The following is a 15,570-nucleotide window of genomic DNA, read 5'->3' as shown; positions in this document are numbered from 1 at the left end:
CGCTTGGCAGAGGTAACTTCATAATCAGTCAAGCATACAGTTACATGTAGAGCTTGTGCTCAGACACATCTATGGTTAATTTGATCACTTTATCTAAGATGGCCTTACTTTACAAGTACCTACAGTAATATTTCCAGTTTAATTCTTACATTTTAGATTCCATCATTATTGCACTTTAAGGTGTTGGGTTCTTAAAGCCAATGTTGAGGTGTTCTTTAAATCCGTTTGCAGGAACACTCTTGCTCATAATCTACCTTGCATTTGTGCCTTGTTATTGGTTTCTGTTGTAGGTTATCATGACATCTATTTAAGTTTAGTTTTCTTGATATGTCTTGCAATTTTAATATATATTTTACTTCTGCTTGCTAAGTATGTTTTGTATTTCTCATGATTGTACAACTTTGCAAATACATATGTACTAAAGAGAGTAAAATTCATACATTTTTAAAGAAAGAAGAGTAATTTGACTGATCCTTCAATGTATGATGTAAAAATTCAGAACAGAAGAGCCGAAGAACGCAAACAAGCTGCACTTAAGGAAATGAAGGAGAAACAAGATAATTTTGAGCAACGGAAAAGGTTTAGTAGTATAGTTCTTTAATGATATAATTACTTTACATTTTGCAAACTAATACCTTCATGTTATCATTTTTCTTTAATAAATCCCCTATCACCATAATGTAAATCAAAATTGTTGAAGGTGTAAAATCGCAGAATATTAAATGGCTGCAAGTATTTGGAACACTTTCTTTAACTTGTAATAATTGTGCTTCATTTTTCGCTTTTTTCTGTTAAATTGTTAGGTCATGTTATAGAAATGTTGCTTTCTTCGATGCCAATTCCTTAACAGATATAATACGAGTAAGGGGTTCTGGAATTTCATAGTTTGCTTTGGCTAAATGATAAAGAAATGCAGTTATGCTTTATGATAAAAGATTGACAATGTATATTCGATTTTGCATCACTAGTTGATAAAGGTGTAAATGTCATGGTAGGGGGTGTTTTGGAAAATTTAATTATTTTGTTTGATTTTTCAATCTCTCTTGTGGGTTTACTTATTCTTATTCTTAATCCCTGTATGTACATTTATTTTGTCTCTTAGGGTTTTAATGCATATGTGATCACAAACGTCTGTTTGCAACCCATTGCAATTCTGTTGTTTCCATCTTGTTTGTTTGCTCTGGGACTTACAGTACCCCAGAAATGTCTTTGCAAATGCAAATATATCTTATGTTACTTCAAAATAGTCTACCTCTTTCAAGTGTGGTATTCTTCTTCCTCCGCCAGCAATTTTAAATCTATGATTGGGCCCCGGAATGGTGATCGTATAGGAGCTACTCTTTTTTAGTTGCAAGAGTAAAACTTCAATTTTGAAGGTTATTTACTGCAGTTTGAAGGGATATTCCAGTGGGCGTTTAATCATTGCTTCTCATCTTCACTCAAATTGGAAAAAGTAGAAGTTGATTAGATTAATATCATAGTGGTTTACATTAGTGCTTTATAATTCCTCTTAGTAAGTTAATATTAGATATTGTGAAAGATAATTGTGTCAAATTCCCAAATTGTTAACCTTGCTCTCAGTCATTTTTGATTACTATAGAAACATAACTTCTTTATGCTTCTGAAACTGTGCACTTATTCAGGAGGTTTGCACTGTGTCTTATGGTTTCTTGTAAGGAAAATATTTGAAGCTTAGTGCTTTTTGCATTTTTTGTTCTTTCATTTTCTTGTCTTCACAACTGTCTTTTTATGTTCATCACAACTAAAAGGCTGATTTGCAAGAGTCATTATATTTGTTTTGTTCCATCAATAACTTTTTCAACTAAAAAAGTAATTGACACTTGTGACTAAAGTATACACTTTGGTCAAGTAGCATTATGTTCATTGGCAGTAATTTGAGCTTGCGTATCAATTTATAGAGAAAGCTTCACAAAATAAATGTCAGAATGGCTATATATTTTCTAATTTTTTAATCTTTGAGATCAACAGCCTACAATTCAGAACAAGGGGAAAGCAGTCAACAAAAGTGATGTTCTTTGCAAAAGTTGAGGACCGAGCGTGTATGAACAAACTCCCTCTATGCCATACCTTTGCAGTATTTTAATTTTCTACTTGCATTTGCATTGGTTGTCCTGCCTCAAATAAAAACTGTGGAATTGCTGGTGCAATGTATAGCAAGAATGTACTGTATACTTATAATAAGTTTAACTTAATGGTCCATAATTTACATCAACACCACCATCAAGCTATGGTGTTGGGCCCAAGGGGGTGTGGGTGGGCATGGGCAATAGTATGGGTAAGTGTCAAGACCTGGCCAGGATGTAGAGGTAAATATTAAATGGAAAGTATTTCAAAGCAATACCCAAACACTCTTGCATATACGTGAACACACAGAGGAATTCCTTTAGTAAAGGAATATTTTGTACAATATTTTGTTTGTGAAATAGCAGTGAAAGAAATCTGCTAATCTTTGTACATGCAATCAATAGCAAGTCAAGGATATATTATATCAGGTGAGAGGCGTTCTCTGTATAGTAAATATAACGTACAATTTATTAATCAGTTACATAAAGATCACATGAAAAAGTTTAAGAGCACAGGGTCAAAATAAATATATCCAGAAGTTGCACTCTCCCGTGGTCCTACTCAGATTAATACTTAAAAGTCCCACAATGGTGATACGAGGTGCGACTGGGCTCACCCAATATTATAATCCTCCTTATAGTCCAAAAGAAATAACTTCGAGGCTAGGGATTTGCTTCTCTTTGTAATCAGATAATCATGGTGATCGCAGCATCAACGTTTCGCTCCCCAAGCATCTGACCAGTACTTGCAACCATCCTCAGGACAAAGTGTTGAGTACATATAAATATGTAGATCCCTGTCAGATCATATAACCAACAATAAAATGATTACAATAAATAGTCTTATGGACCCTGCAAATGTAAGAGTAAATAAGTACAGCACCAAAGATACCAAGATGTATATCACATAGCCCTAAGTGCAGAAACAAGACCAAATCAGTGGCAAAAAATGACCAGTAATGAAACAAAATGTAAACAAACAAAATTACGCAAGAACATCAATCAAAAACCCACCATCAATTCAGTGTCACAGACAGACACCAAACAAAACTCAATGAGTGTCCAAAACAGGAATTGTAAGTCTAAGGTAAGTCTCTTCACTCCAGTGACTTCATTCCAACAGTATGACTCCTAAAATGAATCGTTTGCCAGTCGTTTAGTATTGAATAGCAACCAAAAAGCCTAGAAGTCAAAACCAAAGTTACTAAATAGCCATGGAAAATCTGCAAAAGCAATAAGAAACACAACCCTGGTGAAAAGGCGCTAACCAGCATCCGAGCAAATCCGAATACAAATACTCCGTATCGTAGGGAGTACGTGAGGGGAGGTGTGGGCGCACACGGCTCATTTGACAATACTGCACGTGCAAGCACAATGCTCTAAATAACTGCATGCATTCCGGTTGCACGCCACATTGAGCAAAAAGTGTTAAGTTGTTGCCAGGCATATTGGAACAGAACACTGTAAAAAGAAATAATCCGCATGCAACAACAGGGAATAGAATGGACCTTAATGCGGCACCAAACTTAGACAGTAAGGATACGACAACACAAGAAACTGAGTCTGTATGTGCCCTAGGGCCACAAGTTAAATTTAACACACGTTGCGTATAAAACATCTATGGAGGCCATCTTGTAACAGTGTGTCTCACCAATGGACCACATCACAGAAATGCTAGGAAGCAATATTGAATAAATGAGAAGACACACAATAGGCGTCGTTTAAAAAAAAAAATAACACATATACCAAATCAATCGGTAAGATCTGCACTAGCGGGACAGAAACAGGAGATGCAAAAGTGCTAACCAATTCAAACAGGCACAGAAGGAGACATTTCCTCCTGGTCCATTACTCAGCTGTAGTGTAGAATATATACTAGACATTTACCCAACGAGTTAGCATTCACTAATTAACCTCAGAAAGTAGTCCAATTGGATAAAGGGGCATGTGAGGTTCTATTCTGGCCCAGTTACTTCAACAGCTTCTTACACGCCCACACAGACACTCAGACTCTCACTCACACACCCATTCTGCCACTGGCACATTCACTCACAGACCCACATAACTCCTCACATACCCATCCCCACACTCACTCACACACCCACTCACAGACCCATACAGCCAGTCAGAAACCAAGTAGCACACCTACACAGCCACTCACAAACCCACTCACATAACCACACAGCTGCTCACACATCCATTTAAAGACCCAAACAGCCACTCACGCACCTACTCACCGACTCACAAATCTACTCCCTCAACTAGTTACACACCCGATCATACACTCATACAGACTCTCACACAACCACTCACAGACCCATACAGCCACTCAAACATCTACTCACAGAACCATACACCCACTTACACACCCACTCTCAAAGATTACAGATAAGAAATTAAAAAAAATCACAAAAAATACCAAAGGTTACAGGGACCTTTTAGTTTGGAAATAATAATAAAAACTCTATAAAAATTCACTGAAAAAAAGAAAGGTTACACTGACTGAATTATCATATATATATCACATTCTTAAACTTTTTAGAAACACTGTCACTGGATGATGTCATCAGTGATGTCATTTGAGATGTCACCAGTGATGTCACTGACCATGTCATGAGTGGGTGCGAGTTATAGTTAGCTCAGCTCCCTATAACGGTCAAATTATTCTGGTTTTGTACGAGTAAAATGTCCAAGTAACTATAACGTTCCTGAAACCTGTGTTTTTTTCAGTGAGTTTCTAAGGTTTTTTAAATGCTAATTTCTAACTATAACGTCCCTGAAACCAATGTTTTTTCTCAGTGAATTTCAAAGGCTTTTTAAATGCTAATTACTAACTATAGCATCCCTGAAATCTATGTTTTTTTGAATTTCAAAGGTCTTTTAAATGTTAATTGCTAACTATAATGTGCCTTAAACCTATGGTTTTTTCAATGAATTTCTAAGGTTTTTTAAATGCCAATTTTAAACTATAACGTAGTAGTTGCGTTTGCAGAGTGGTGCAGAAAGGAGGCTGGGCCTCCAACCAGAGCTCAGGAATTTCACTTTGTTGGACATCCAGGAGGTACCAGGAGGGCTTCTTGGTCCCCAAAGTCCCTCAGGAGTAAAGTGGGCTTTCTCTCCCAACCCATAGTGTGCCAGGAGGCACGTTTGCAGGTGGTCGAGAAAGGGGGGCGCGGCCTCCAAAGATCCCTTAGCAATACCACTGTGTGGGACTTACTGGAGGTAACAGGAGGGGTAGTTGGCCCCCAAGGAAGCCCTTGGGGACCAACTACCCCTCCTATTACCTGCAGTAAGCCCCACACAGCAGCATTGGTAAGTTCTCATAGCAGGCCATGCCCCCTTTGCTCACCATTCTGCAAACACACTCCCTAGCACTCTCTTGGATGGGGGTTAAAGTCCCCTTCGATGCTGGGGGTCCTTAGGGGGCCATCTAGCCTACCTGACACCCCCAGTAAACCCCAGATAGTGGAATTGCTGAGACGTGACACAGGTCACGCCCCCTTTCTGCACCACTCTGAAAATGTGAATCCTGGCGCACTTTTGGTTGGGGGATGAAGATCCCCCTGCCTCCTGATGGTCCATGGGGGCCAACTAGCCCTCCTTTTATCTCTAATAAGCCAGACACGGCTGGATTGCTGAGAGTGGTCCGAGGCCATGCCCCCTTTCACACCACTCTTCAAACGTGCCTCCTGGCGCACTGCTGCTCGGGGGGATGGAGTCCACTTTAGTCCTGAGGTCCTCCGGACACAAGAGGACCTCATTGCTCCACCAGCAGTGTACTAAGAGGTGCGTTTGCAGAGTGGTGTAAAAAGGGGAATGGCCTTGGGCCACCTCTCAGCAATCCCACGGTGTGATGCCTACTGGAGGTTCCCGGTGGGCTAGTTGGCCCCTAAGGACCCTTAAGAGTCTAGGGTACTTACTCCCCCAACCCAGAATGAACCGGTGAGATGTCAGCTCTTTTTTCCTTTTTTTGGTTAGAAGGGGAGCTGTGTGGCCCCCTTCTCTCAATATTTTGTAGGGCCTGGGAACCCCATTTCCCAGGGCCTGCAACATTTTATTTTTTACCGGGAAGGGGGCTGCTCGGCCCCCCTCCCGAGGTTGACTACGGCCCCTGGGACCCTATACACAGGGTCATGGCCACATATTTTTATTTTTGGGAAAAAAAATCATTTTAAAGGATGGGGGTCATGTAGCCCCCCTCCTGCGGCCATTATTGGCCCTGGGACCACATCCCCCAGGGAATTACTTGGGCCACTTTTGGCGGGTGATGGGGACAGCGGGGAAGCCTCAATGCCCCCACGGTGCCTCCCGGTATCCCACCTCCTGCGGGAGCCTACATTGCTTTTGGGCAAAGGGAGCTGCTGACATGCAGCTCCCTTCGCCCAAATGCAATTCTGCTTTACTTCATGGAGGAGAGAGCTGGTTTCCTGCTCTCATTTCCATGAAGCAAAGCAGTGTTTGCTATTGCCATAGCAAACTGCAATGTCCCAGGGGTGGGCACCCCGGGACATTGCTGGAGCCGGCCTTGGGAGGTGGCATTCCCCAGGGCCATAGAGGGCTCCAGGAGGGGGCCGTGCAGTCCCCCTCTAATCATAATTAAAGCCCCGGGAGGTGGTGGTCCCAGGGCCATGGGACCGCAACTGACCCCTGCCCGTAATTTGTGTGCCCCAGGGAGGTGGTGGTCCCTGGGGCAGTGTGGGGAGGGGCTGGAGCCCCCCCACACTTTATTCAATCAAATTTAAGCCCTGGGGAGGTGGCGGTCCCCGGGGCTACAGGGGGCTGCGTGCCCCCGCACTTAAATAACAAAGCCCCAGGGGATTGGCGGTCCCCGGGTTTGTGGGGGCCCCCACGGGCTCCGCGTACCAATTTCACATTGGCCCTGGGACCTAGCCCACCCGGGGTTTAAAAGCAATGAAGCGCGGAAGACTGTGCTATATTTCTTTTTATTTTATCATCCCCCACTTGAAGTATCACCCCGAAACATTCAAGACAGGAGCTGACCGGAGCGCCCCATTAGTTTTGAAATTTTCATGAAGATTCATCAACTGGCACAAAAGATATTGACAAAAGAAAATACTTTTTTCCTTTGGAAACTGAGTCCTAACTATAACTACCTACTGGCAACCGGAATCGTAATTAACGGGAACATGGGGAGACTCAAGAGTGTCATGATTTAAAATTCTGATTTTCAGCATCAATATCTGAAAGTGACCTCAGAAGCCGATAATACAAATATTGTCCTAGGCTTTTTAGGGAACTGTTCCATTTCTTTCTTTTTTTAAATTCAAATCATCTTTATTGAGAAAGAAAAAGAAGAAAAGGATGAAAAATGCAAAGTAATAGAAACAAAATCACCTAACACATGAAATGAGCTACATGCAAAGTCATAACAAAAAATAAACTTTAAAGTCAAAATCACCGATTGCAATCACAAGGATTGCGAAGCTCTCTCCTTTTCCATTAGCCTCTCTGGCAACCAATCATTCGTAGGCATGCTACTCTACCGCCCGCCTGGGTCCAGATCCAAATTCCTCAACAACCTTAACAACGTAATTGAGGTTACAGCTGGAGCTCCACATTTTACCATATTAGGAGACTTCAATTTCCATCTTGAATCCACCAGTGACCCGGATACCATCGCTTTAATGTACGATCTATCAGCAGTCGCGTTTCAGCAAATTGTTAATCAACCTACTCACAAGGCAGGCCATACCCTAGATGGGATATTCACGAGTAATCCTTCCATTTCAACTTCAGAAGTGATCCCTCTTATTTGGAATGATCATTCGGTAGTCTGTTTTTCCATCAAAATCAAACCCCTTCCATCTGCTACTGCTTCATCTTCTCCTATCTCCTTCAGAGATTGGAAAAATATCAATACCTCCCATCTTGCTTCTATGCTGAATGAGAGTATCATCACCACTGAACCTAATCCGTCACTAGCCTCCAGTAACTTTCTCAACAGCTTAGACATGGCTTGTTCCACACTAGCACCTTTAAAAACTTTCCAACGTAATAGAAAGTCCCCCTCTGCCCCTTGGTTTACGGAATCCCTACGTCTTCAGAGGCAACACTGCAGAAATTTGGAAAGGCATTGGCGCCGTTATTACAACTCCTCTGATAAAATCTCTTATAAAAGCGCCCTCTCCAAATATAAAGACCTCACCTGCTCGACAACGGGGAAACTGCTGCCCTCATCCTCCTGGACCTCTCCGCGGCATTCGACACTGTCTGCCACCGCACCCTAGTGCAGCGCCTCAGCAACGTCGGAATCCAAGAAAAGGCACTAGAATGGATCATCTCCTTCCTCGCCGGAAGGACACAGAGAGTCCGCCTCCCCCCGTTCAGATCCATGGCCACCGAAGTCATCTGCGGCGTACCACAAGGATCATCTCTCAGCCCCACCCTCTTCAACGTCTACATGAGCCCCCTTGCGGCCATCGCACGCCAACACAACTCAACATCATCTCTTACGCCGATGACACCCAGCTGATCCTCTCCCTCACCAACGACCCCGCCACCGCCAGAGCCAACCTACACGAAGGGATGACAGACGTAGCCGAGTGGATGATGAACAGCCGCCTGAAACTGAACTCAGACAAGACGGAAGTCCTCATCCTGGGCTCTTCTCCCTCCGCATGGGACGACTCCTGGTGGCCCACCGCCCTGGGCAGCGCACCCAAACCCACAGACCACGCACGCAACCTGGGCTTCATCCTGGACTCCTCCCTCTCCATGACCAGACAAGTCAACGCCGTCTCCTCGTCGTGCTTCAACATCCTGCGCATGCTACGTAAGATCTTCCGGTGGATCCCCACCGAGACCAGGAAGGCGGTCACCCAGGCCCTCTTCACCAGCCGGCTGGACTACGGCAACTCCCTCTACGCCGGAACCACTGCCAAACTCCAGAAGAGACTCCATCGGATCCAGAACGCCTCAGGAAGACTCATCCTCGACATCCCCCGACACAGCCACATTTCCGGACACCTGAGAGACCTGCACTGGCTCCCGGTCAACAAGAGAATCACCTTCCGTCTCCTCACCCACGCACACAAAGCCCTACACAACCAAGGCCCAAGATATCTCAACAGCTGCCTCAACTTCTACACTCCCGCACGCCAGCTTCGATCGACCAGCCACGCCCTCACCGCCGTCCCCCGCATCCGAAGAGCCACCACAGGAGGAAGGTCCTTCTCCTACCTGGCCGCCAAGACCTGGAACTCCCTCCCGACCCACCTCCGCCTGACCCAAGACCACCTCGCCTTCAGGAAGCAGCTCAAGACCTGGCTGTTCGAGCAGTAGCGGACCCCCCCTCCCCAAGCGCCTTGAGACCCTCCGGGTGAGTAGTGCGCTATATAAATGCATTGATTGATTGATTGATTGATTGATTATCTTGGAGAAAACCACGTACTATACCTCTTGAATTAACCAAGCAAAAAACTCTGCAAGAGAACTGTTTCAAGTAGTCAATCAACTTTCAAACCCCCCTGCCCCTTGCCCTGATGTATCTCAATCACATTGCAACTCCCTTGCAAATTTCTTTAAAGACAAAGTAACTTCCATTTTTTCGGCCTTCTCCCACAAATCTCCTTCCACCTCCGCTAACAACCAACTTCCACTCACTAACACCCCTACTTTCTCTGTCTTCCAACCAGTCACTGAGGAACAAGTCCTCCGTCTAATTTCTGGCACCAAATCGGGATCACCCTTAGATCCTTGCCCTCCTGTCATTTTCAATCTTATCCCAGTAGCCATTTCCCCTGCTTTGACGAACATTTGCAACGCCATGTTCATTACCGGTTCTTATCCCTCTGTTTGGAAACAGGCTATCATTAAGCCACTCCTAAAAAAAAAAAACACCCTTGATCCCCTTCTCCCATCTAGTTATAGACCCATCGCATGCCTCCCTTTCCCAGCAAAAATATTTGAAAAAAATATGAATATACAACTCTCAAAATTCATAGATAAAAATAACTTACTGGACGAAACCCAATTTGGGTTTAGACAGGGACACGGAACTGAAACCGCTCTAATAAAAGCGGCAGACGAAATACGAATGACATTGGATAAAGGAGGAGCTGCAGTATTGATACTGCTGGATCTTTCTGCGGCCTTCGACGCGGTCGATCATGTCACCCTGATCGACCGTGTCTCAACAATAGGCATTCAGAACAAGGCTAAAGAACTCCTCGCCTCCTTCTTAGCTAACTGCTCAAAGGCAGTAAAAATGGGCCCTTTTACCTCCCATACCTTCACCCTTCCTTGCGGCGTACCACAGGGCTCCTCGCTAAGTCCGACACTGTTTAATATATATGTGTCGGACTTGGCGAGGGTGATAAAATCTTACGGCATTGCCCTCACTACCTATGCCGACGACACCCAATTGGTGTTATCTGTACACAACGACGGTGCGACAGTTGCCGCTAACTTTCAAGAAGGAATGCTGGCAATCAGTTCTTGGATGTCAGCAAACTGTCTCAAATTAAACTCTGATAAGACAGAGGTGATGACATTCGGGAAATTGGAACCTACGTGGTCCCCTCAATGGTGGCCAACTGAGATGGAATCTCCACCAGAACCTGTCACCAAGGTTCGTAACCTTGGAGTTATGTTTGACAACAAACTAACCTTCCACCATCATGCCAACTCTGTAGTCTCCACTTCCTTCTTTACTCTGAAAAAAATTAAAAAACTTCTACCCTACCATCCCATTTCAGCCGGAAAAACCTTAATCAGCACTTTGGTTTTCGCCAAAACTGATTATTGTAAAGCCCTCCTCCTCAACGCCCAGGAAAAAGTCCTTAACAGGCTTCAACTAGTTCAGATAGCCTCAGCCAGAATCCTACTGGGCATTCCTAATTTCAGTTCCATCTCTCCGTACATCCAACAGCTGCACTGGCTACCAGTTAGGGCCCGTACAAAATTCAAGGCATTGTGTATTGCCTATAAAGCCATCAACAACTTAGGCCCACAATTTCTCAAGGATGCCTTCTGCCCGCTACAAAATTCAAGAACACTTCGCTCTTCCTCAGCTTGTTTGCTCAAAATTCAACGAACTAAAAAGGCAAACTGGGGTGACAGATGTTTCATGATTTCCACAGCCAAACTTTGGAACACACTCCCCCTCTACATTAAAACTGCCCCTACGCTCATCAGTTTTAGGAAGAAATTAAAAACCTGGTTTTTCCCACACTAAATTTCTACCATAGCTATCATTCTGGCTACTGAGCGCCGAGACACCCCCGGGTAATTGTTGCGCTATAAAAATTGCATAAACATAAACATAAACTATTTTCGCCCTGCCCCACCATGAGAGATATTTAGGAGACCACCCATCTAGCAGTGTGGAGATTTTAGTCAGTGTCAGATTTTCGTTAATTTGTAATGTAGAGATTAAGGGGCTCATTAGGATGGCGGACGGAAGAGCCACCGCGGCCCTGGAGTAGGCGGAAAAAGCCTTTTCCGTGTCCGCCTGCCGCGGATACTCCGTCCGCCATATCAGGATAGGAAAACGTGTCAAATTTCCGTCCGCGACGGAAAAGCACGCACCGCCGCCGAACTACACACGAGACCGTGGCGGACGGAACACATCCGGAGGCCCCGCCGTACGTACTGACGTCGAAGACCGTCCCCCAAATCAAGATGGCGGAAAATACACATAAAACCGCAGCGGAAAAACAACCTGTCTGAACACGGCGGAATCCCCACAGCGAAGATAGGTGACATAGCAGAGATACCCACCGCAAGCTGACCACCACCATGGACCCAGCGCTACACGCTTTCCCGATGCTCTTCGCGATCCACCACGTCCTAGTCATGGCCCACCATGGACGACGACGCAGGTAAGGCACAAACCATTGGCTGTCTGCAGGGGAATACCAGTAAGGGACGTGACGTAGGGAGGGGGAGTGTCATGTTACCGAAACCACTGATGAGAAGCAAATACGAATACACATTAGTAGTACGCAAGCAGGAATGACAACGACAGACCACGAGACTTGATAGACTACCTTTATTGTACAAAATAGGGGTATAATCACAGTGTATGCGTGAGCATGGGCAAAGTGGGCACCAGAGCAGCTACATCATTGGCAGTCAACGAGAGGGCAGAATGCAGTATCAGAGCATCAACAGGGCATTGTGGAGTACAGAGCAGGTACATCATAGGCAGTAAACGAGAGGGCAGAATGCAGTATCAGAGCATCAACAGGGCAATGTGGAGTACAGAGCAGGTACATCATAGGCAGTAAACGAGAGGGCAGAATGCAGTATCAGAGCATCAACAGGGCAATGTGGAGTACAGAGCAGGTACATCATAGGCAGTAAACGAGAGGGCAGAATGCAGTATCAGAGCATCAACAGGGCATTGTGGAGTACAGAGCAGGTACATCATAGGCAGTAAACGAGAGGGCAGAATGCAGTATCAGAGCATCAACAGGGCATTGTGGAGTACAGAGCAGGTACATCAGAGGCAGCACGTGAGAGGGGCTAAGTGCATCAACAGTCCATTGCACAGAACAGGTCCATCAGAGGCAGCACGTGAGAGGGGCTAAGTGCATCAACAGTCCATTGCACAGAACATGTCCATCAGAGGCAGCACGTGAGAGGGGCTAAGTGCATCAACAGTCCATTGCACAGAACAGGTCCATCAGAGGCAGCACGTGAGAGGGGCTAAGTGCATCAACAGTCCATTGCACAGAACAGGTCCATCAGAGGCAGCACGTGAGAGGGGCTAAGTGCATCAACAGTCCATTGCACAGAACAGGTCCATCAGAGGCAGCACGTGAGAGGGGCTAAGTGCATCAACAGTCCATTGCACAGAACAGGTCCATCAGAGGCAGCACGTGAGAGGGGCTAAGTGCATCAACAGTCCATTGCACAGAACAGGTCCATCAGAGGCAGCACGTGAGAGGGGCTAAGTGCATCAACAGTCCATTGCACAGAACAGGTCCATCAGAGGCAGCACATGAGAGGGCATACAGCAGCATGTGAACAACAACAGGGCAGTGTGTACACCAGAGCAGGTACATCAGAGGCAGTACATCACAGGGCATACAGCATCAAGAGAACAGCAACAGGGCAGTGTGGACACCAGAGCAGGTACATCAGAGGCAGTACATCACAGGGCATACAGCAGCAAGAGAACAGCAACAGGGCAGTGTGGACACCAGAGCAGGTACATCAGAGGCAGTACATCACAGGGCATACAGCATCAAGAGAACAGCAACAGGGCAGTGTGGACACCAGAGCAGGTACATCAGAGGCAGTACATCACAGGGCATACAGCAGCAAGAGAACAGCAACAGGGCAGTGTGGACACCAGAGCAGGTACATCAGAGGCAGTACATCACAGGGCATACAGCAGCAAGAGAACAGCAACAGGGCAGTGTGGACACCAGAGCAGGTACATCAGAGGCAGTACATCACAGGGCATACAGCAGCAAGAGAACAGCAACAGGGCAGTGTGGACACCAGAGCAGGTACATCAGAGGCAGTACATCACAGGACATACAGCAGTATCTGAGGCACCACAAGTACGAATCACCAACAACCCGTAACAAGGTCCACAGCAGTGGAAGACTGTGTACAATGGACAAATCACACACCATGTCCAATTACATGTGAGTGAAGACAACAGCACCTTACATCAGACCATCAGGTGGATTGCGTGAAGTTCCCGCATCGGACAGACTGGCAGCACCTGAAACAGGAGTGTGAGACACAGCCACAGCCCGAGTGACCGACACATGGGCCACAGACCCAGACAGACTGGCAGCACCTGAAACAGGAGTGTGAGACACAGCCACAGCCCGAGTGACCGACACATGGGCCACAGACCCAGACAGACTGCCAGCACCTGAAACAGGAGTGTGAGACACAGCCACAGCCCGAGTGACCGACACATGGGCCACAGACCCAGACAGACTGCCAGCACCTGAAACAGGAGTGTGAGACACAGCCACAGCCCGAGTGACCAACACATGGGCCACAGACCCAGACAGACTGCCAGCACCTGAAACAGGATGAGGCACAACTGATACAGTGGCACTACATGATGCATGACAGCAAACAACAGACACAGTGCCACTACCTGACACATGCGAGTCAACTGCAGCGGCGCCACTGGGACCACTGAAATGATGAGCCACAGGGCTGTATGGGCCAGGAGGCAGGGTGGCTCTGGGAGCGGGGGATAGTTGCAATTGGCCGACCTCGGGTTGGGCATGTGTCAATGGTGTGTGTGTCCGTTTCTTGGTGACATGTGACTGCACCCTGGACAGGACAGGACTGGCAAGTGGGCCTGACTGGGCAGAAATATCACCCACCATGGGAGGTGTATCTGCTGGCGGGGGAATGCTCTCTGGGGACGTGCTTGAGCCAGCTTGTCGTTTGCTGTGTGGCTGCCTTCTGGCCTCAGCAACATGTGGCATGGGGGATGCTACTACAGGGTCAACCTCCATCCGCTCCTGACGGGCCCTGATGGGAGTGGAGGTAAGGGGTGACTCCACTGCGGAGACATCTGTATTCCGTTTCCCAGAAAACAGCAACCGCAGTGCATCAAGGGGTGATGTATGCCTGTCCTTGACAGCACCACTGTCCATGGGAGATGCCTTTGCCCTTGGATGTCCAATTTCCGTAGGAGGAATGATGTCTGTGGATCCTCCCTCTTCCCTGGATGGTGCCCTGTCCCAGGCAGCAGACTTGTCTTTGGTGTACACATCCCCAGGACACACCTTCTCCCTGTGTGTGTCCCTGCCCCTGGTAGTGTCCGTGCTCTTCTTAGGTGCGTATGTCTTGTGACTGTCCTTGTCCATGCCCTTGGGAGTGTCTCCTTCCTTCCTAGTCTCCCTGCCCTTGGGAGTGGCTCCTTCCTTCCTAGTCTCCCTGCCCCTGGGAGTGGCTCCTTCCTTCCTAGTCTCCCTGCCCTTGGGAGTGGCTCCTTCCTTCCTAGTCTCCCTGCCCTTGGGAGTGTCTCCTTCCTTCCTAGTCTCCCTGCCCTTGGGAGTGTCTCCTTCCTTCCTAGTCTCCCTGCCCTTGGGAGTGGCTCCTTCCTTCCTAGTCTCCCTGCCCTTGGGAGTGTCTCCTTCCTTCCTAGTCTCCCTGCCCTTGGGAGTGGCTCCTTCCTTCCTAGTCTCCCTGCCCTTGGGAGTGTCTCCTTCCTTCCCAGTCTCCCTGCCCTTGGGAGTGTCTCCTTCCTTCCCAGTCTCCCTGCCCTTGGGAGTGGCTCCTTCCTTCCTAGTCTCCCTGCCCCTGGGAGGGTCCCTGCTCTCATGAGGTGCCTTCCTCTTCTCACTGTCCATGTCCAAGGTAGTGTCAATGGAACTGGGAGTAAGGTTTGCCTTGGGAGTACCTTGTGTGTGGGATGCCTGTGCAGCATGTCTTGCCATTGAACCCAAACCCTCTATTGGATCACGTGTCTGTACTCCACTGTCTCTGACGGTGTCTCTGTGAACAGATTTAGCTGACCTAGGGGATGGTGTCTGAG

The 15,570-nt window shown here is 46.8% G+C and overlaps 1 protein-coding gene across 12 annotated transcripts in view; it reads left to right on the top strand.

Annotated features, from left to right (window-relative positions):
- The window catches only part of LRRC27 (leucine rich repeat containing 27), an 801,922-nt gene that overhangs the window by 488,512 nt on the left and 297,840 nt on the right, over nucleotides 1-15,570 (top strand). For all 12 annotated transcript variants that reach the window (XM_078643471.1, XM_078643467.1, XM_078643476.1 and 9 more), the window contains one exon: nucleotides 451-579. In XM_078643471.1, the coding sequence (XP_078499597.1) occupies nucleotides 451-579 (129 nt within the window). The remainder of the gene's footprint in view (nucleotides 1-450; nucleotides 580-15,570) is intronic.

This window comes from Lissotriton helveticus, chromosome 5_1 (genome assembly GCF_964261635.1).
Source record: "Lissotriton helveticus chromosome 5_1, aLisHel1.1, whole genome shotgun sequence".
Taxonomy (NCBI): domain Eukaryota; kingdom Metazoa; phylum Chordata; class Amphibia; order Caudata; family Salamandridae; genus Lissotriton; species Lissotriton helveticus.
The sequence above is the reverse complement of the archived record's forward strand: the minus strand, read 5'-3'. Positions and strand labels throughout refer to the sequence as shown.